This window comes from Felis catus, chromosome E1 (assembly GCF_018350175.1).
Source record: "Felis catus isolate Fca126 chromosome E1, F.catus_Fca126_mat1.0, whole genome shotgun sequence".
Taxonomy (NCBI): Eukaryota; Metazoa; Chordata; class Mammalia; order Carnivora; family Felidae; genus Felis; species Felis catus.
Genome location: NC_058381.1, coordinates 6,115,145 through 6,135,754, shown reverse-complemented (window position 1 = coordinate 6,135,754; position 20,610 = coordinate 6,115,145). Strand labels below are relative to the sequence as shown.

General features: G+C 42.9%; 1 protein-coding gene across 2 annotated transcripts in view; it reads right to left on the bottom strand.

Annotated features, from left to right (window-relative positions):
* MAP2K4 (mitogen-activated protein kinase kinase 4) overlaps nt 1-20,610 on the bottom strand; it is a 139,947-nt gene that overhangs the window by 86,340 nt on the left and 32,997 nt on the right. For both annotated transcript variants that reach the window (XM_023244457.2, XM_023244458.2), the window contains one exon: nt 14,879-14,981. In XM_023244457.2, the coding sequence (XP_023100225.1) occupies nt 14,879-14,981 (103 nt within the window). The remainder of the gene's footprint in view (nt 1-14,878; nt 14,982-20,610) is intronic.

The window sequence follows — 20,610 nt, the reverse complement described above, 5'->3', positions numbered from 1 at the left end:
CACATGTAACGATCTGCTGCCTACCTCCCAAGCGTCTTTGCTTTCTCTGCCTGTCGCTTCTCTGCTATCCAACCTCGACATGTTAGATTTCCTCGGGGCTCAGCCCCGGATCCGATTCTCTTATCGAGACACACTCTCTCCCCGGACAACATCAGCATCTACATGCTGACAGCTCGCAACCTTTAATTTCCAAGCTACCCCGTCTTCTCTAGGTACCAGACTTCCATCTTCAACACCACAGTGGGTGCTGTATTTACCCCTTGATCTCGCAGGGTATTTCACGGGCATCTCAATCAAATCTGACATACCTCAAGCCGAACTCCTGTTCTTCTGTGCCCTCCCCCACAGACACTTCACGGCCGGTGGGCCCATTTCAGCAATGGCAGCTGAACCCATCATTCAACCCACAATTCTGGAAGTGACCAGGGACACTTGCCCGTTTTTGCCACCGACATTCAAATTGTTTCTTGTTTTTGTTAATGCTTCCTTCAAAATTCCTTCACAAGCTCCATTTCCCTGTATGTCCCTGTCATCAACTAACATCATCACCCATCATGCCATAGCCACACTACCACCGCCTCATGAGGACTCCTGAATTCCTTTCTTGCCTCTCCACAATACACACTGCACACAGCAGCCAGGGTGATCGCACTGGGGTGTAAATCAGATGGTGCCACTCGCCTGCTCATAACCCTTCGTTAGCTTCCCACTCCCTTTGGGTTTTTCTTTTATTTTTAAGTTTATTTATTTTGAGAGAGAGAGCTAGTACGAGAAGGGGAGGAGCAGAGAGAGAGGAAGCGAGCGAGCCAGAAGCAGGCTCCTTGCACTATCAGCGTGGAGCCCATGGTGGGGCTCGATCTCACGAGCCGCGAGATGGTGACCTGAGCCGAAATCAAGAGTCTGTCACTTGAATGACTGTGTCACCCAGGCGCCCGCACCAACTCGCAAATGCCATCCCAAGTGGTTACCTACAAGGCCACGTGTGATCGGGCCCGTGACTCTCTCTCCACCCTTAAATGCACTTCTCCTCGTTTTCTGATCAAATTGGCATCTCTTCGTTTCCCTGAAAAGCTGCATCTTTTCCACCTTGATACGTTGCCTCTTCAAATACTTGCAATTCCCTGCACTTGGGACGCCCTCAGCAGCCCCCTTCCCCAGATCTAGTAAGAACCTGCCCGGGCTCAGAAGCCTTCAGTGACAACTGGTTCGTCTCCATGCTGAATGAAGCCCCTCATATGCCCTCAGCTGGCCCTTTTCCTGGAAGAGCATGAATACTACCTGTAATCACACACACACACACACACACACACACACACACACACACGCTGAATGTGTCATCCCAACACCTGAAGCTTCATTAAGTAGCAGCAGAATCTCCTTTTTTTCAACATGGAATACCCAGTGTCCACCGTGGCATCTGGCAGATGGTGGCACTCAACAAACAGCTGCTGCAAGTCTAACAGAACGTGCGTGGGGTTGGTCTCTGACAGCTACCAAGTCAGCTGCTCACAAAGCTCCGAGGCACTCCCTGGACTCTAGGAGATACCCCGTAACCTAGGCTCCCCCTCGTTTTACATCCACTCAAACCCCAAGACATGGAGGAACACACCACTGACATCTGACTTCGGCAGCTCCTAGGTCAGGACAGAGGCGACGGTAACCGTCCGTGTGAACCTACAATGCTTCTCTGGTCGATGGTCCCCAACCACAGGCAATGTTGCACTTGTACCTCAAGGGTCACACGGCCACATCTGGAGATTCCCTGCACTTGGAATTCCCTGCACTTGAAACAACTAGGTGGTTGTTCCTACTGGGGGGGGAGGGGAGTGCTACTGGCATCTGATGGGGGGAAGCCAGAGTTACCGGGAAGCATCCTACAGTGCGCAGCCCAGCCTCCTGCCTCCTATACCAAGAACTATCCCGTCTAAAACGTCAATAGCGCCAAGGTGGAGAAGAAACAGCTACTCCCACAGTCTTAGAAGATAGGAGTAGGGCCCAAAACTGTCAATCTGGGCACCTGTCTGGCTCAGTCGGTGGAGTGTGTGACTCTTGATCTCAGGGTTGTGAGTTTGAGCCACATGTTGGGTGTAGAGATTACTTGAGAGCTTAGGAGGGGCACCAGGGTGGCTCAGTCAGTTAAGTGTCTGACTCTTGACTTTGGCTCAGGTCATGATCTCATGGTTCAAGCCCCGCATCAGGCTCTGTACCAACTGTGTGGAGCCTGCTTGGGATTCTCTCTTTCTGCCCCTCCCCTACTTTCTCTCTCTCTCTCAAAAGAAACATTAAAAAGAAAATTTAGGGGTGCCTGGGTGGCTCAGTGAGTTAAGCATCTGACTTTGGCTCAGGTCATGATCTCACAGTTCCTAGGTTCAAGTCCTATAACGGGCTCTGTGCTGACAGAGCCTGGAGCCTGCTTCAGATTCTGTGTCCTCCTCTCTCTCTGCTCCTCCCCCACTCACTCTCTCTCTCTCTCTCTCTCTCTCTCTCTCTCAAAAACAAAACATTAAAACAATTTTTAAAAATTTTAAACAGGGGCGCCTGGGTGGCGCAGTCGGTTAAGCGCCCGACTTCAGCCAGGTCACGATCTCGCGGTCCGTGAGTTCGAGCCCCGCGTCGGGCTCTGGGCTGATGGCTCGGAGCCTGGAGCCTGTTTCCGATTCTGTGTCTCCCTCTCTCTCTGCCCCTCCCCCGTTCATGCTCTGTCTCTCTCTGTCCCAAAAATAAATAAAAAACGTTGAAAAAAATTTAAAAAATAATAATAAAAATAAAAATTTTAAACAAATAAAATCTTTAAAAAATATTTCTATATATAACATTTTACCAGCACAAAGTTGTTTTTTAAAGCATTATTTTTAATTAAAAAATGAAGGGGCACCTGGGTGGCTCAGTTGGTTAAGCATCCTACTTCAGCCCAGGTCATGATCTCACGGTTCGTGAGTTCGAGCCCCGCGTCGGGCACTGTGCTGACGGCTCGGAGCCTGGAACCTGCTTCAGATTCTGTGTCTCCTCTCTCTGCCCCTCTCCTGCTCATGCTCACACACACTCTCTCTCTCTCTGTCAAAAATAAGTAAACTTAAAAAAATGAAAATAATCTAAATGGTTATCAGTAAGGAACTAATTACATAATTACATAATTGGTATATAATTACATAATACATCAATTCAAATGTAATGAAAGAAAAAACTGATTTCTGAAAATGAATGTGCTAATTTAGAAATACATTTTCAAGATGTACTAAGTGAAAAATCAAGCCACAAAGTAGGGTACTAAATGGCTTTTTGAATAAATATTTTCAAGAATTACATAAATTATTATATATTTTGGTATTTGAACAAGTTTTTCTATAAGGACATACTACACTTAAAAGGGTTTTATCTTTAGAGAGAACTACATACCAAATGAATTCTTTCACCAGAAGGATATACCACTCATTTTTTAAACGGTAACATGAACTTTCTGGATGGTAACATTATGAGCCATTTTGATTTTCTTCTTTAAACTTTTCTGAAAGGAAGGATGGAAGAAAGGAAGGAGATAGACTAGTAAATGGTCTTTTTATTTATTTATTTATTTTGAGAGAAAGAGAGCATGAGCAGGGGAGGGACAGAGAGGGAAAGAGAGAGAGAATTCTAAGCAGGCTCCACACTCAGCTCAGAGCCTGAAAGGGGCTCGATCCCACGGCCCTGGGATAACGATCTGAGCTGAAATCAAGAGGCGGATGGATGCTCAACCGACTGAGCCACCCGGGTGCCCCGAGATTTACTTTTTTTAAGTAATCTCTACACCCACTGTGGAACTCATACTGACAGCCCCAGGATCAAGAGTTGCACGTTCTGCGGACTGCACCAGCCAGGCACCGCCCTGGAGCCCAATATAGACAACCTGTCCCCACACTTTTTTCTAGGGGACTCCCGCCATTCAGGGGTACGCTACACCCACTGTGACTCCACAGATGCTATAGATTAATCTTCAAATTGCATTAAAAATTTCCATCTAGGTTTGTCTCAAACATCATGACACGGGAAACCACGTGGGCAGGAATAACATCCGTCACCATACCATTCCACGGGCCTAAGAGTTGAATTCAATAAAAACAGTGTTCGTACCCTTACCAAGTGATTGTTGAAACACATACGGGCTTTGAAAACAAAGACAGAAAAACACAGGTACCATTCAATGAGAGTAAATAATAGACTTAGCATTTTTACTGTTAGTCTTCCGCCATCTGTTTTTTTTTTTTTTTAATTGAAGTGTGGTTTCCAAATGAAATGCAGACATCGTTAAGGATACAGTTGGCCGAGTTACCAAGCACACACACCCGTGACGAGACGGGTGAAGATCCCCGTCTCTTGTCTCTTGTTCACACCTGAACAAGACGGAGAAGATCCCACCACACCAGGAACGCGCCATTCCCGTCCAGCCCCTCCAGACACTGTTCTGATTTCGATCACTTTGTCTAGAATTTGATACAGATAAAATGAAACAGTGTTCCCTTATGCCTGACTTCTGCTCAGCATTTCTGAAGATTCATCAAGCAGGCTGCGAGCCTCAGTACTTTGTTCCTTTTGGTTGTTGAAAAGTATTTCACTGATTAACATGCCACATATTATCCATTCTTCCATCACGGGATACCTGGGTGGTTTCCAGTTGGAGGGCCATTATAAATTGAGTTTTCATGAACCTTCACATGCAAGTCTTTCTGAGGACACTCTTATCTTAAGTAAATAACAAGAAATAGAATTTGCTGAGTTACGGGGTAGATGTGCCCGTAAGTGACTATCAAAGATTTTTCTGAGGTGCTTGTGCCATTTTCTACTTCCCCCATAACATATGAGAATTCTGGTCATACGTACTTGTTAATACACTGTGTGGCCTTTCAAATTGTATCCATTCTGGTGGGTATGTAATAACGTAAGATAACACAAGAAATATATCTTGGTCTCCACTCCCAGCTCCTGGAGCAAAGCTTCTAAAACGCTTGTAATTTCAGGGGCACCTGGCTGGCTCACTCATTTAAGCGTCTGAGTTTGGCTCCGGTCATGATCTTGCGGTTTGTGGGCTCAAGCCCCATGTCAGGCTCCATGCTGACAGCTGGGAGCCTGGAGCCTGCTTCGAATTCTATGCCTCCTTCTCTCTCTGTTCCCCTCCCCCACTCGTGCTGTCTGTCTCTCAAAAATGAAAACATTAAAAAAAAAAAAAAGTTTTAAAACCCTGGTCATCTCCTAAATGATATGAACACTAGCAGCATCTCTTGTCCTAAAGAGGACACTGCATGGCTCCTGGGAGGGACTGGTCACCAGAAATCCCAAGCCGGGATTAGAAGTTTAGAATTCTCAGGCCCAGCGCCCATCCTCCGGAGAGCGGAGACGGGCTGGAAACAGAGTCCCTGATTCATCGCACCTGTGTGACAAAGTCCCCACAAAATCCCAACAGGAAGTGATTCCAAGGGCTTTCAGGCCAGTGAACACGTGCACCCCAGGAAGGAGAGGAGATGTACACCAGCTCCTCAGGAACTCTGGTGCCTGCGACCCTTCCAGACCTCTCCCTGGATATCTCTTCATCTGGCTGTTCGTCCGTACCTTTCGGTAAACCTAGGCGCCACCCCTGTCGCTCTCTCTGGCTCTCACTCTCTCTCTCAAAATAAATAAATAGACTTTAAAAAAAAAAAAACAAAACAGAGAGACCACACCAAGAGCTCAGTGGAAGGAAAGGAGGAAGGAAGAAGAGAAAAGAAAACTAAAACCAAAGCAGAAAAGTGAGATCTGAGACACTGGGGGAAAAGCCCACTCTGTGGTCACCCACAAAGGAAAACCCAGGTCACATTCCGAAGCTCAGAACCGTCATGGCACGTAGGTTCTTCACAGTAACCCTGCAAGTCCGGAAGCCTGGAGCAGCGCCTTCCAACTCTGAAGAACAATTTCTACCCCAGAATCCTAAGACCGACAAAGCTATTAATCTAGCAGGAGGGTGAGATAAAGGCATTTTCAGACATGCAAAGACCCCAAAACCCTACTTACTAGGAAAGAACACTTATCTCAGGAAGCTGTTGGAAGATACACTCCCTCAAAATGGAGGGAAACTAAATCACAATGAAAGAAAGAGAAAGAGAATGAAAAGGAAAAGGAAAGAGAAGAAGAGAAGGAAGGGAAGGGAAGGGAAGGGAAGGGAAGGGAAGGGAAGGGAAGGGAAGGGAAGGGAAGGGAAGGGAAGGGAAGGGAAGGGAAGGGAAGGGAAGGGAAGGGAAGGGAAGGGAAGGGAAGGGAAGGGAAGGGAAAGGAAAGAGGGGCAGCTGGGTGGCTCAGTCGGTTGAGCATCTGACTCTTAATTTCGGCTCAGGTCATGATCCCAGGCTTGTGGGACTGTGCCCTACATCGGGCTCTGAGCTGACAGCACAGAGCCCACTTGGGACTCTCTGTCTCCCTGTCTCTCTGCCCCTCCCCTGCTCTCTCTCTCTCTCTCTCTCTCTCTCTCAAAATAAATAAACACTAAAAAAAAAATACACCTCTGAAAGAAAGAGAGAGAGAGAGACAGAGAGACAGAGAGAGGGAGGGAGGGAGGACATGACTCCCAAAGACAGGGAATCAAAATCAGGAGAGTAATACAGGCATTCACAAACCACTGCCAACAGCCATGAAGCAGGCCTAACACGCAACCACTCCAGATTACAGCAAGATTAGGGATGATAGACAACTCTTAAAAAGAAAGAAAAAAAAAAAGAAAAAAGAAAAACACTGAGTGATCATCTACTCTTTCACGTTGAGAGGAGATTCACGCTGAACCATTAAACGAGGCAATTATTAATTCTGAGGAAAACAAATCTGCTCAAGATCAGTAATGTAATCACACTCAGTGGTAAATAATAATAAAAAAGAACACTCTGAAAAGATAGGATGTTTCCTTTAAGCAGCTTAACTCCTTATTCGTAGGTAAGTTTCCAGAAACATGCCCGTAACATGAAGGCAAAGGACCTCTATAGCATTCTGAACTGAATCGGAACCCAGTCTTGCTGCCTTATCAGAAACAGTTGGGAAGCTCAGGAAAAGCAAAACAAAAAACAAAGCAAGACAAAAAACACAAAAAACAAAAAACCTAGGCATTTCTTTAAAGAACACAGTTCTACAGCTCTATAGGTTAAAAAAAAAAAAACAGGGACACCTTTCAACGTGTGCCTGAGTCTCTGATTCAAGAAACAAGATGCTTGAAAATGCCAAAACTAAATTCATCTTTAGTAAACAAGCAAGTCAGCACGTTTACTATTAATTTCTTTAAGTGAATATTCCAGAACTAACTTCAATATCTCAGCTATACACACCCAGCTTGAGGAAAATTATACTAGTGAATCTCCAGGTTGGGGGGGGGGGGGGGGGAAGACAACACACAGAGAATCAGTTCAACCACAGCTATGACCACTGTGCTCAGTTGAAAATCACATCTCCCGTGAAACACTAACTTTAGGAAATGTGCCACAACCATCAGGTGCACCGAGGTAGGAGGTGGGACTGAGGAATAGATTGCATGTCTCTGAACTTTAAGAAGTACAATAATGCAAGTTCTAGAAGACAATCTCACACGACAGGATTGTTTACTAGAGTCGAAAGGTAGAAATGCCTAAATGTCCATCTGTATGAACGGATAAACAAAATGCCGTATATAAATACAACACTATTCAGCCTTGAAAAGGAAATTCTGGGGCGCCTGGGTGGCTCAGTTGGTTAAGCGTGTGACTCTTGGTTTTGGCTCAGGTCATGAACTCACGGTTCATGAGTTCGAGCCCCACATTGGGCTCTGTCCTAATGGCTCAGAGCCTGCTTGGGATTCATTCTCTCTCTCTCTCTCTCTCTCTCTCTCTCTCTCCTCCTTCCCCGCTCATGTTCTCTTTCTCTCTCAAAATAAATAAAACTTTAAAAAGGGGCGGGGGGGGGGATTCTGACACACATAACATGGATAGAGTGTGAAGACATTATGTTGAGTGAAATAAGCCAGACACAAAAGAACAAATATTGTATCATAACTCTACTTATATGAGGTACCTAGAGTGACCAAATTTAGAGACAAAGTAGAACCAAGGCGGGCAGGAGGAGAAACGTGGAGTTAGCGTTTAATGAACACAGTTTCAGTTGAGAAGATGAAATCGAGTCCTGGAGATGGATGGCAGTGATGCCTGCACAAAAATGTGAATATACTTAATGCCCCTGAGCTGCACATTTGGAAATGGTTAAGATGCTAAATTGCATGTTATGTATATTTGGCACGGGGAGTCAGAAAGAAAAAGTTTCCAGCAGTAAATCTAAACCAGCCAAAAATTAAAAGATCCCATCATATTTAATACACTTGGTGTTTTAAATTTTGGAGTACTAGTTTGTAGCTATAAATATTTCTCCCACGACTGCCATTTTGTGAAAGTACTCCAGCACAGAAGTTACCAGGCCTGCATCAAAAAATGTCAGAGATGGGGGAAAACTTTGCAGCTCGTGTAGACTCATGGTTTTCACACTTAGGAGCTGAGCAGCGATGTCCCAGGGACTATTTTGGAGAAAGGACGGGCAAGACTACAGAGACCTCGCCCAACGCACACACACTTAGCCCCCCGGGCTTTTCCATAACCTCTGATTTGAAGAAAGCACACACCTGGCTGAATTCTTTCCCTCCCTGCCCCAATTTACCATGTACAAGAATGGAAGTCGCTATGCGAATTCAACACCTGAATTGCGATCAGAGTGCCACATGACACATTCAAGGTCACAGGGATAATGATGATGTAAGGATAGAACCCAGGTCTTCCAACATTAACTAAAATGGTTAATCCAAAATAATAAAGTTTAAAAGACAAAGTTTCCACAAAATTTAACCAGCAACAGTGGCTAGATGATTTATTTTTTATTATTTATTTATTGTGGGGAGAGCGTAAGCAGGGGACGGGTAGAGAGAGGGAGACCAAGGATCCAAAGAGGGCTCTGCGCTGACAGGCTGACAGCAGTGAGCCCAATATGGGGCTCAAACTCATGAACGGCAAGATCATGACCTGAGCTGAAGTTGGACGCTCAACTGACTGAGCCACCCAAGTACCCCCACGGCTACATAATTTCTAATTGCTGTTCTATGCTTTACTGTAAAGCTCTACTGAGTAGGCTTACCATGAAATGACGAACACCACTAGCTATTAACTAGCTTTAAAACTTCTTTCAAACGACTCCTAGTGTCCCATAGCACAAACTGAGCCTTTTAACATTCAAATGTCATAAAAATAAATGAGATCCCAGAGACCTTCTTGGTCTCAACAAAGAGATTCTTTTAAACGTGGAATATATGGTTTCGAACCGCTTAGCTCAAGCCCCCAAATATATCTGTACTCGGCATTATTTCTAATATGTATTCTTTTGAGCTAGTGTTTCTTCTTGTACAATTCTGATATGTTGTGAGGATAAAAGGGCTGTTCTTTCAGGAAAACAATTGTATTTGGTGCATTCTCAGTGGTTCTGTGCTCGACGAGCACTCACACATTACTCAGTGCGATGGAAGCAGAGACCTCACAGGAGAATATCTACTGGTGTTCGTGTCCGATTTATGTACAGAACATGACTGTAGCACAAGCCTCCCACATTTATAAGAACACCGTGGGGTATCAGAGGGGGAAAAACCTACACTTCCTGTTCAGGTTTCTCCTCACTCTCGAAGGACGCACAAGAAAAGTACAATTTAAAAAAAAGGAAATAAACGATGAAGAAACTGAGAGATTCCAGCAAATTTCTGAAGGTCTGAAAGCAGACACAAATGTGTAGACAAAGCAAAACTAATCACCTCTAAAAGCAGGGACTCTAGTTTCAAAGACATCAGTCAATTGTAGTACAGGACCTTGTTTAGATCCTGCTTCAAAGTATTTTTTAAAAAAAATGATGAAGTAATTCACTTACATGATGATATTAAAGATTTATTCTACTGGATGTAATAATGGTATTGTGACTGTGTTTTTATAAAGGAGTCCTTTAGGGCACCTGGGTGGCTCAGTCGGTTGAGCGTCCAACTTTGGCTCAGGTCATGATCTCACGGTCTGTGAGTTCGAGCCCCGTGTCGGGCTCTGTGCTGACAGCTCGGAGCCTGGAGCCTGCTTTGGATTCTGTGTCTCCCTCTCTGTCCCTTTCCCACTTGTGCTCTCTCTCAAAAATAATTAAAAACATTCCAAAAGAATTTTTAAAAACAGAAGTACATCTTGAAATACTTATAGATAGAATAACATCTGAGGTTTGGTTAAAAATAAGGAAGGTGGAGAAATAGATAAAAACAGTATTGGCCACATTAACCACTAAAACTTCTATGTATCTGTCATACAGATAAATACATGCAGATTCATCTATAACTCTCTACTTCTGGATATGCTTGTAACTTTCCATAATAAGGGGTTAAAAAAAAAACAGTAATAGGGGCACCTGGCTGGCTCAGTCAGTAGAGTGTGCAACCCTTGATCTCAGGGCTGTGAGTTTGAGCCCCATGTTTCAGATTACTGAAAAGTAAAATCTTAAAAAAAGAAGAAGAAGAAGACGACGACGACGACGACTTTCCTTGTGGGGGAGGAACAGTAATAGAGAAAACTACCACCTGTAACACATTGGGAGGGAAACACTCAGCAGAGAGGAGAAATAAACAATAGTCCCAAAAGAATCATAGAGAGGATCCAAAGTTGGAAGGTACGAATGCCTAGAAGCAGAAAAGCTCATTAAAGTTCTTTCTGTAAGAAAGGTCCAGTTGGTTCCTCCTTCTCTCTACCTCCCCCCACCCCCCCAAGTGGGAAGAGAGCATGTCTTTAAAGAAAATAAACATGCTATCTGAGGAGAAAAAGGCCTCTAATGGTGAATGTTGGCTCTACTCACTCTGGCATCTGAATATTCCTGGCCTGACAGCCAGTTCTCAGACCATTCACAGAATACTCACCTGTATCAGAGCGACCCATCAGCCTTCTAATTTCCTCACTCTCAACGATCAATGGACAACCAAGAATTACAAGACACATGTAAATAAACTAACACAAAGGAGAAAGACAAAGGAAAATAAAACTGACACCCTGAAGAAATGGATTGCCAAGAGGACAGAAAAGAACCTTAAAATTCCAGATAAAGTAGGTGTGCCTGGGTGGCTCAGTCAGTTAAGCATCCGACTTCGACTCAGGTCATGATCTCGCGGTTTGTGGGTTCGAGCCCCACATCAGGCTCTGTGCCAACAGTGCCAGGCCTGAAGCCTGCTTCAGATTCTGTGTCTCCTCCTCTCTCTGCCCCTCCCATGCTCATGCTCTATCTCTCTCTGTCTCTCAATAATAAATAAATGTTAAAAAAAAATTTTTTTAATTCCAGATAAATTAAGAATAAGATACTAAAGATGGCTTAGTCGTTTAAGCATCCACCTTCGGGTTAGGTCATGATCTCACAGTTCGTGGGATCGAGCCCCGCATCGGACTCTGTGCTGACAGCTCAGGACCTGAAGCCTGCTTCAGAGGCTGTGTCTCCCTCTCTCTGACCGTCCCCCATTCATGTTCTCTCTCTCTCTCAAAAATAAATAAAACATTAAAAAAAAAAAGAGTAAGATACTAAGAAGAAGCCACAATCCACACATGGAAATTAAAATCAAATGCTAAAATAGAAAATTTCATAGAAGGATCAGTAAATAAGGGAAATCTAGGATACAGAAAAAGAAAACAAAAAGATAAAAAACACATGAAAGAAAAATCAAAGACCCAGGAAATTCAAAAGGTCCAACATCCAAACAACAGGAGACTAGGAAATACATGAAGGAATTGATCAAAACAAAAGCAGAAATTTTCTCAGAAACAGATACCTGAACTAAATAAAATGGTTCCTCCATGCACAGAAAGATGATCCAGACCTAGATAGATCTTCATATAACTATAGAACAGCAAGAATAAAGGAAAAAAAATGCTAAAAGTTTCCAGTGATAGAACTAGGTAATCTACAAGTAACATCCGTGCTATAATTAAACAGACTACACACAGTCCCCAAAACTTATCTGTACTTACACTCACCAGAATGTCATTCTCCCTTCTCTGCCCATCTTTCAAAACCCAATTCAAATCTTGCTTCTTTGTGAAAGGTTTCACCAAGTTGTTTATCCGAAAGTGACCTTATCCCCTCCTGCACCATTCATTTGACATTCAATCTGTATTGCTTTATGCCTCATTTCTTGAATCTCTACAGCCAACTGTTATTTCTTAGAATTTTATTTGAACTGTTGGTTCCCAGAAAATAAGGACACAGTTTTAAAATTTTAAATCTTACATGCCAGATGGATGTGAGAGTAGCTCCTGGGAGCTACATCTCTCAACTTCATTAGTTGCTTATACTTCACCTTATCTTTTCCTAAATTCAAGAGCAAGTTTTCTATTTAGATCTATAACTAAAGTTAAAGGGGAAAAAAAAGTTCAAGCAAATTTTCGAAGGAGGTAACACATATAAATGGCACAGAGGTAGCTTTTTCAAATCCCCACACTGCAAGTAACCAACAGTGGTTCTTTAGAGCCCAATGGTGCACAACCCAGAGAAAGAGCACAGAAGGATCCCCTTATGGAAGGGTGTAGGGAGTCAGAAGACATAAGCTGCCCTACATACTGAAACAATGGTCTTAAGGGGCGCCTGGGTGGCTCAGTCGGTTAAGCGTCCAACTTCGGCTCAGGTCATGATCTCGCGGTCCATGAGTTCGAGCCCCGCATCCAGCTCTGTGCTGACAGCTCAGAGCCTGGAGCCTGCTTCGGATCCCATGCATCCCTCTCTCTGTGACCCTCCTCTGCTCACATGCTTTCTCTTTCTCTTTTGCAAAACAATAAACAGGTTGAAACCATGGTCTTTGACCAATATCAATGCTAGTAGTTTCACCTGTTCCTCATCCACATAATAACAGACCAGCGCAGTAAGAAAATTAAAACAACGTCTGGGTCTAAAATGTTTACACCCCAGAACCAAAATCTTAAGATTCTATCATAAAATAGAATAAAACACTTCTTATTTACAGAATAAGAATGCTTATTACCATGTCCTCTCAAACTTTTAACACCTGCTGGGACGAGACAAGGGATAAGAAACCTAGCTGGTTATAAGGATATTATAAAGTGGTAGGCTTCAATAAAAAAAATGATGGACCCAAATTTTGGAAGAAAGCTTTTTTTTCACCCTGTTTACCGTTCACACACACACACACACACAAGATTTTGTCCATGAATTCCCGAATACATGAAATGCTCAAAGGATGAGAGTACAAGTATGTAAATGTTTTTGCAGTTCTAAGTGTAAGTCAGGGTGTTTTTCTGTGTGTCCAAGGGGGCTTTGAAAAAAAAGGAGGGGGAGGGGGAGGGGGAGGATCAGTTAAGTTGGGCGATTGCTATATATCCTCTTTCACAGACTTCAACTACGTAGTTCAGCTAGCAACCAAGGTAATAGAAATGGACCATGTTCAAGAATTAGTTTTGTACTAGCTTTCACCAGAAATTCTAGGAAATGAGGAAGGAGGTTCTTTTAAAAATGTTTCCTTGCTGCCAGAGTTCTGACTAATTAAGAGGTACTAAGAGTTTCCTTCCTCAATATAACCCCCACTTGATGTTTTCGAGGAGGTAAAAAGGCTGGGACGCTAAACTGAGCTCTGACAAGAAATCTCGTTAGGGACACCCGTCCAATAAAATTAGCAGACCTATTCCCAGTCAAATGAACTGCTGTCACTCTAGTTTTCATTGGTTTAAAGTCACAGGTGAAAACCTAAGAACGAACACACACACACACACACACACACACACACACACACACAGCCCCCTTCTATACTCTGATGGTTTAAAAATAACAAAATAGTTTTAGCATTCCTATTTCAAGACACTCTACCTCCTACCAGTTCGTTACTGTTTGCAAACACGACGCCTGCCAGACATCAAAAGGAAAGAAAGTAGCCATAAATGTGCTTTTTTGGGAAGTATGAATCAATTTGTAGTCTAACAAGGTTTGAATAAAAATTGTTAAGGAATGATTAAAAACTGCAGATACTATATTCTGACTGCTTTTTCAACCATACCTTCTGCCATTTGCTTGCTTTATCGTTCTCAATCCCGGAACTAGGAAAAATTAATTTTATGAACGTGAGTATGAATGTGAAGCCACTAGCTTTGACCCTTCATACTCATGATAGGTCTTGGGGGGTAAAAGGGGGAGGCATCATTATTTAATACATCACTTCACTTCGATTCAAAGGTGTCTGTAAATATTATTCTGGAGGTATTTTAAATTAACAGATGTTTCTAATACACTCAGTGACTTTCAGTGATGCTAAAATATCATTTTTACATTTTAATAAAAATATTTAGGGAAAAACATACATGTAGGGAATAAATCTTAAAAATATTCACTGACACCTGTACACTGACGGGCACACATTCTTTCAATTTACTGTGACATGAAAATCTTACAGGAATTTAGTTCATCATAATAAAATAGAATGGGACTCTACTTTGTCACCCAGTAAGCAGGGACGATTTGTACAGATCTAGAGGCGAGAGTTATGTTTCCTAAGTACCACTTACAATTTAAATGGAAATCCAGAGGGAAAGGTCTAAACGATAGTCTCAGTTCAGAAAGAGAAAAATGTTGACGATCTCAAGGTATCTGGATCTTCAGCTCTTTTTTCCCTTCAAGTTTAAACTTTAACAAGGAAAATTATGCTTATCTACTTCAGACTACAGAATCAATAATTTTCTACTTAAGTTCAAATAGTAGTATTTCAAATGGCCCATAAAATAATGAAAATACCAACCCCTCAACTTGGGAAAATTCATAAAATACAGTAACGTTAAAACCTTTGCTTGAGCTGAGCCTTTTAGTTGATTACCAGAATACTCACATGTGTGGGTTTTGAACTCCTGTAGGATTGGGATTCAGAGTAAACCTTGCTGTAGATTTGAAAGGTGGATTTGCAAAATTCAACTTCAGTGCTTTGCGTTTACCTAAGAAATAACAAATAAAAAGTAAAAGTTTCAAGCACTATAAAAGAGATACCACTCTGAGGGCATAAGAAATTCATACCAAAAAGCAGAAAAATGTGTTTTAACATACAGTTAATATAATATTTTGAAAGGCAACAAAGAATTTCTCGGAATTAAGAAACAGTAAATAAAAATGACCTAAAGTTGTTACTAACTACAAATCATCCGTTATGCTTCAATACAATAGAAAACAACGTTCAGTGTTTCAAGTTTATATTGTTCAGAGACGCTAACACTTTTGCAAATGAAAATACCACCACAAAAATCATTTACCTCAGCAAATATATTGAAAAATACTAAAGTATTACCACCTTTCCAGGGTTACACTTCGATGCCATAGTTTAATGGTTTTCCCTCAAACATAGCATAAATGACCGAGCGAAGAATCTCAAGCATTCTGCAACCATTACAAGCTAAAAAAAACATCATGGCACGGTCAACTTCAAGTTCAATACACTGGTATTTCAAATAATTATTTATCTGGAGCCATTTCTTTGGGGTTAGGGAAAGGGGAGGTAAGGTACCAATGTTTTACATTATGCCAACAAAACATGTCCAGTATAGAAAAGCCAAAAATTTCAGAAAGATAAAGAAGAGAAAAATACACAGAGTATTATTTATATACCTACAGAATATATGAGTTTTTAAAAATATATATTATACATAAGTCAGGAAAGATAAAGAAAAATATACATAATACTATGTACACACCTACAGAATATATGGATTTTTTTTAATATATATTATATATAAGTCCAATTATCCCCAAATAATCATTGTCTCTTGGAAAGTATTTTCTGTACATAGACACCCATTTTTTTTCTCTACCATTAAAATCAGACCACGATATGTTTTGTAACATGCTATACTCACTGACCATATTCCTCTCTATGTCAATAAAGCTTACAAGATCATTTCTCTGGGATTCTACCGAATGGAAACTCTGTAACAAAGTCAGGTTTGTTAAGCATTTGCAACACATCTTAGCTTCCCGAAGATACTAAGGATACTTTTTCCAGCATACACACCTCCTGGTTTGTTATGCATGTATCTACCTTCTCAAACAACACGGCTACAATCCAAACCCTTTCCCACCCCTTCAGAAGATGTATGGGTTCAGAAGATGTATGAAGGGGCTCCATCTACTCAGCCTGGTGTTTCTGATGCCAGGGTTTCAGGGTGCCACACTAGCCGGACGGGACTGCAGGACAAGAGCAGAGAGCTCCTGGCCGTGGCTCCTGGATCAGCTCTGGGAGACGGGCTTTACTACAGGATAATGTGAATTCCCAAGAAGCCCAGACACATCATGTTCAGAAGTAAGCATGGGGGGCGCCTAGGTGGCTCAGTCAGTTGAGCGTCCGACTTCGGCTCAGGTCATGAACTCAGTCTGTGAGTTCGAGCCCTGCATTGGGCTCTGTGCTGATGGCTCAGAGCCCGAAGCCTGCTTCGGATTCTGTGTCTCCCTCTCTCTCTGACCCTCCCGCACTCATGCTCTGTCTGTCTGTCTGTCTGTCTCTCTCTCTCTCTCTCTCTCTCTCTCTGTCAAAAATAAATAAAACATTAAAAAAAAAAGAAGAAGTAAGCATGGTACAACATGAATTTTCCACGTAACTTGCCCATTCAGGTGCCAAACATTTATTTTAAATTCAGTTTCATTTGAAAGCCAGTAGAGAAGGGGTTCTCTATAATTGCAAAAGGTTCTCTATGAAAATCGGCAGGTTTGGCTGTATTAAAAAGCAAATTCCGTATATTACAAAAAAAAAAAAAACTTAAAAAATTTTAAGGGAAATCTGGGGAAAATCCTTGCAATACAAAACAGGAAACTCTAAATAGACATAAAGACATCACACAAGTCAAGAAAAATAGAAAAATTGGCAAGGGTATGAAAAAGTAAAGTTTTGTTCAGTAAAGCAAAACTGAGAACAAATTATGAAAGGCACTCACTAACACCAAAAACAGTTAAAAATTTTGTTCATGTGAAACTGATAAAACTTAGGTCTCGTTTATATATACACCTATTTTTCCCCCAACGATAATGGGTTAACGTGACCAGGTAAAAGAATCACTAGTATCACACATTGCTGGTAAAAAAAAAAAAAGTAAATTGAGGGGCACCTGGGTGGCGCAGTCGGTTAAGCGTCCGACTTCAGCCAAGTCACGATCTCGCGGTCTGTGAGTTCGAGCCCCGCGTCGGGCTCTGGGCTGACAGCTCGGAGCCTGGAGCCTGTTTCCGATTCTGTGTCTCCCTCTCTCTCTGCCCCTCCCCCGTTCATGCTCTGTCTCTCTCTGTCCCAAAAATAAATAAACGTTGAAAAAAAAAATTAAAAAAAAAAAAGTAAATTGATAGAATTGTTTCTGATGAAATGTTCAGCAACATACAAGAAAAAGTCTCTAATGAACAGGCTCTTTTACCTCTTGGAAATCTGTCTTTAGGAATTGTCTAAAGGCAGAGGGCTATCCCCGGGCCTTGAAACCTAACGGAATTTGCTCTGCTGGATTTTGAAGCTGCTTGGGACTGCCGTTTCCTTTTTTCCTTCAGTGTCCTCCCATTTTGAATGGGTATCTCTAGAAATGCAATCCAATGCCTGACAAGGTCACCTGTCTTCTTGCTTCTAGGTTCGCGGATGGAGAGGAATCCTGTGTCACAACGGATCATACTCTGCCTCACCCATACCTGATTTGGATGATTCTGATGAGACTGGGGGTTGATGAACTGGTGGTGTCTAGATAAGATCTGCATTCGAGCTGATGCTGTGACCTAAGGCTCTGGGGGAAGCCGGAGCACCGAGTATCGGCTGCACACGGAGAAGATGTAAATATTTGGGGGCCACAGGTGGACTGTAGTGAAAATGGAGGCCTTCAAAGATGTCAGGTCCATGGGATGCCTGGGGGACTCAGTCGGTTAATCGTCCGACTTCAGCTCAGGTCACGATTTCGCGGTTCATGGGTTCGAACCCCGCGTCGGGCTTTGTGCTGACAGCTCAGAGCCTGGAGCCCGTTCCTGATTCTGTGTCTCCCTCTCTCTCTCTGCCCCTCCCCACCTCTCTCTCTCTCTCTCTCTCTCAAAAATAAACACTGAAAGAAGAATTTTAAAACAAACAAAAAGACGCCAGGTCCTAATCAATCCCTGGAACCTATGAATGTTACTTTATAGAACAAAGTTTCTGGAATTTAAATTAAGCTCTGGGGGCACCTGGGTGGCTCAGTCAGTTAAGCTCAGGTCATGATCTCACCGTTTGTGAGTTCAAGCCCCACATCGGGATCCACACTGGCAGTGCAGAGCCTGCTTGGGATTCTCTCTCTCTCTCCTTCACTCTCTGCCCTTCCCCAGATCGCAAAGTAAATAAACTTTAAGAAAATAAAAGAACTGAAGTTCTGAATGAGCTCAATGCCTACCAACCCCCCAAATCAAAAGCTGAACACCACGTGTCATGTGGTTGTGTCTGGAACCACCCTATAGGGTGAAAAACCGAAAACACACTAAGATCAAATTCAGGACAATAACAGAACAAAGAATCATTGTTAAAACCATCCCAAGGAAAACACCGAAACTGGTCTTTTCTTCCAAAGCTCAGTTTGAGGGGACAGCAGCTAACCTTTGCAGGCAGACAAAATATATTACTACAATTAAAACTTAAACTGTTTTCTTGAAAGTAAATATTTACACACACACACACACACACACACACACACACACACACACATCCTTCCTCAGCACTGCTTTCACACTTGAGCAAAAATAAACCGGGGTCTTGAAGGCCATTTCCCGCAGAAATGAACAAGCACACAAACATCACACAACGTGACTTACACAGGTTAGGTCTGAACACACGCCATACTTCGCCACATCTGCAACTGTCTTGAACACTGTCCAAGCACATGTTCTGATCGTCCACCAACAAAATACGCTAAATAATTCTATAAAAGTTCACAGCCTCTCTAAGCGGAGGTGATGACTCAGGGCCTAGAACCGGTGCCAGGGGGTGTAGGGGAAGATCGAGTTGCATGGGCTGGTCCTGCAGGGCTCCCACTCTCCAAAGGCTGACCATTTGGAGATGAACTCACAGGGCAGTTTTGAGGAGGAGAAGGACAGTCCCAGAAAGTCAGTCACAGACGAGATGTGGGGAGAGGCAGAAAGGAACAGAGCAGTTTTTACGAGACTTCAGAGAGGCTATCTCTGTGGACATGAACATTGTTTCCCCCAGCATTTCTTTTTTTCCCCCCATTCACTTTCTCTAAGTAAGAACCTTTATTATGACTGGTCCTTATCTTCTCTTTCTCACCCCAAAAACCTAAATCCTAAAGGCAACCCGTCACTATGCCAGTTATTTTTAGTGACAAAACTACACGCAAATACGACATTAGAGCAACAGGGATTTTTTTTTTTTTTTCAAAAGCCTGCAACTTCTACAGGGAGTAAAGGGAGCAAGGAAGGAAGTTTTCCTACAAATGGCCTGTGGAGGTTTTTAGAAGCTAACAGAGATTAAGCTATTTGTACAGCAGGCTTTAAACTAGTTGATCAAAAAAGATTATAAACTTGTGATTATAATTCTCCCTTTGGGGACACTGTCACCAAATAATCCCCATCCCTAACCAGTCAGAGATAAACAGAGCCTCCCCTTTATCTACAGCAGAAGAGAAAACAGCCATTGATCAAACATCTTAAAGTATTCATAGGGAAGGAGTCTCCTGCGAGCGAAGACGGTCTTTGTGTACCTAAAAACTAAGTTCAGTGCGGCTGGTAACAGAAAATGCTCTCAAATGTGTATTAGATCAGTCCGAGAACAAATTTCACACAGATTGCCCCAGACAACCCCGATGTGGGTCAAATTGGCTAGAATAAATTCTTGCCATCTGTAACCAAGAACCCTGACTGTTAAGGACAACAGTGTCCGCCCTCGTCCCATCATCATACTTCCAAGGCACTGCTCTGCCCCTCAGGGTAATACTGCCCAACTCTTCTCATGCCGGCTCATACAGGAAATGAGGACACCTGCTTGGCACACCGGGAAGACCAGAATCTCCGCCAGCCCACAGGCCGACCCAGGTGGCTCACAGCCTCATGTCCCACTCAGGCTCGCCAAGGACCGGGGATCGACCTCTCTGCACCACCCTTTGAAGGTCTGGTTTCAAAGCTCTTGCCTCAAACAACCTCTCCACATCGACATCCAACTTCTTCCTCACGCTTCTCATGAAAGACACGGTCCCAAGGATGGGATCTTCAAGAACATTCCGAGCTATGATTCTGAAGAACAAGGATTTGTCCACTGATATCCATACTCAGTAAGGCCTAGGAATGTGTTTGGCTTGTATTCTGACCACAGAGCAACTCACAGAATTTTGAAGGTGGAAGGAAGATATCTTTCAACTTTGCTTGGCCTTAAGCAAGAAGACAAAGGAGCCATCCCTGAATATTGTACTCCACCAACTTCTCAAGCGATACAAACCCTTAACATCACTTTCCACAATCGGCTAAGCTGGCCCATAGCTGAGTTTAACCTTGGTCAAAAATTCTATCCGAGAGCAGCCAAGAGTCTACCAGTCAACTATGCAAGATGACCAGTCTTTGCAATCTAGGTCACCAAAACAT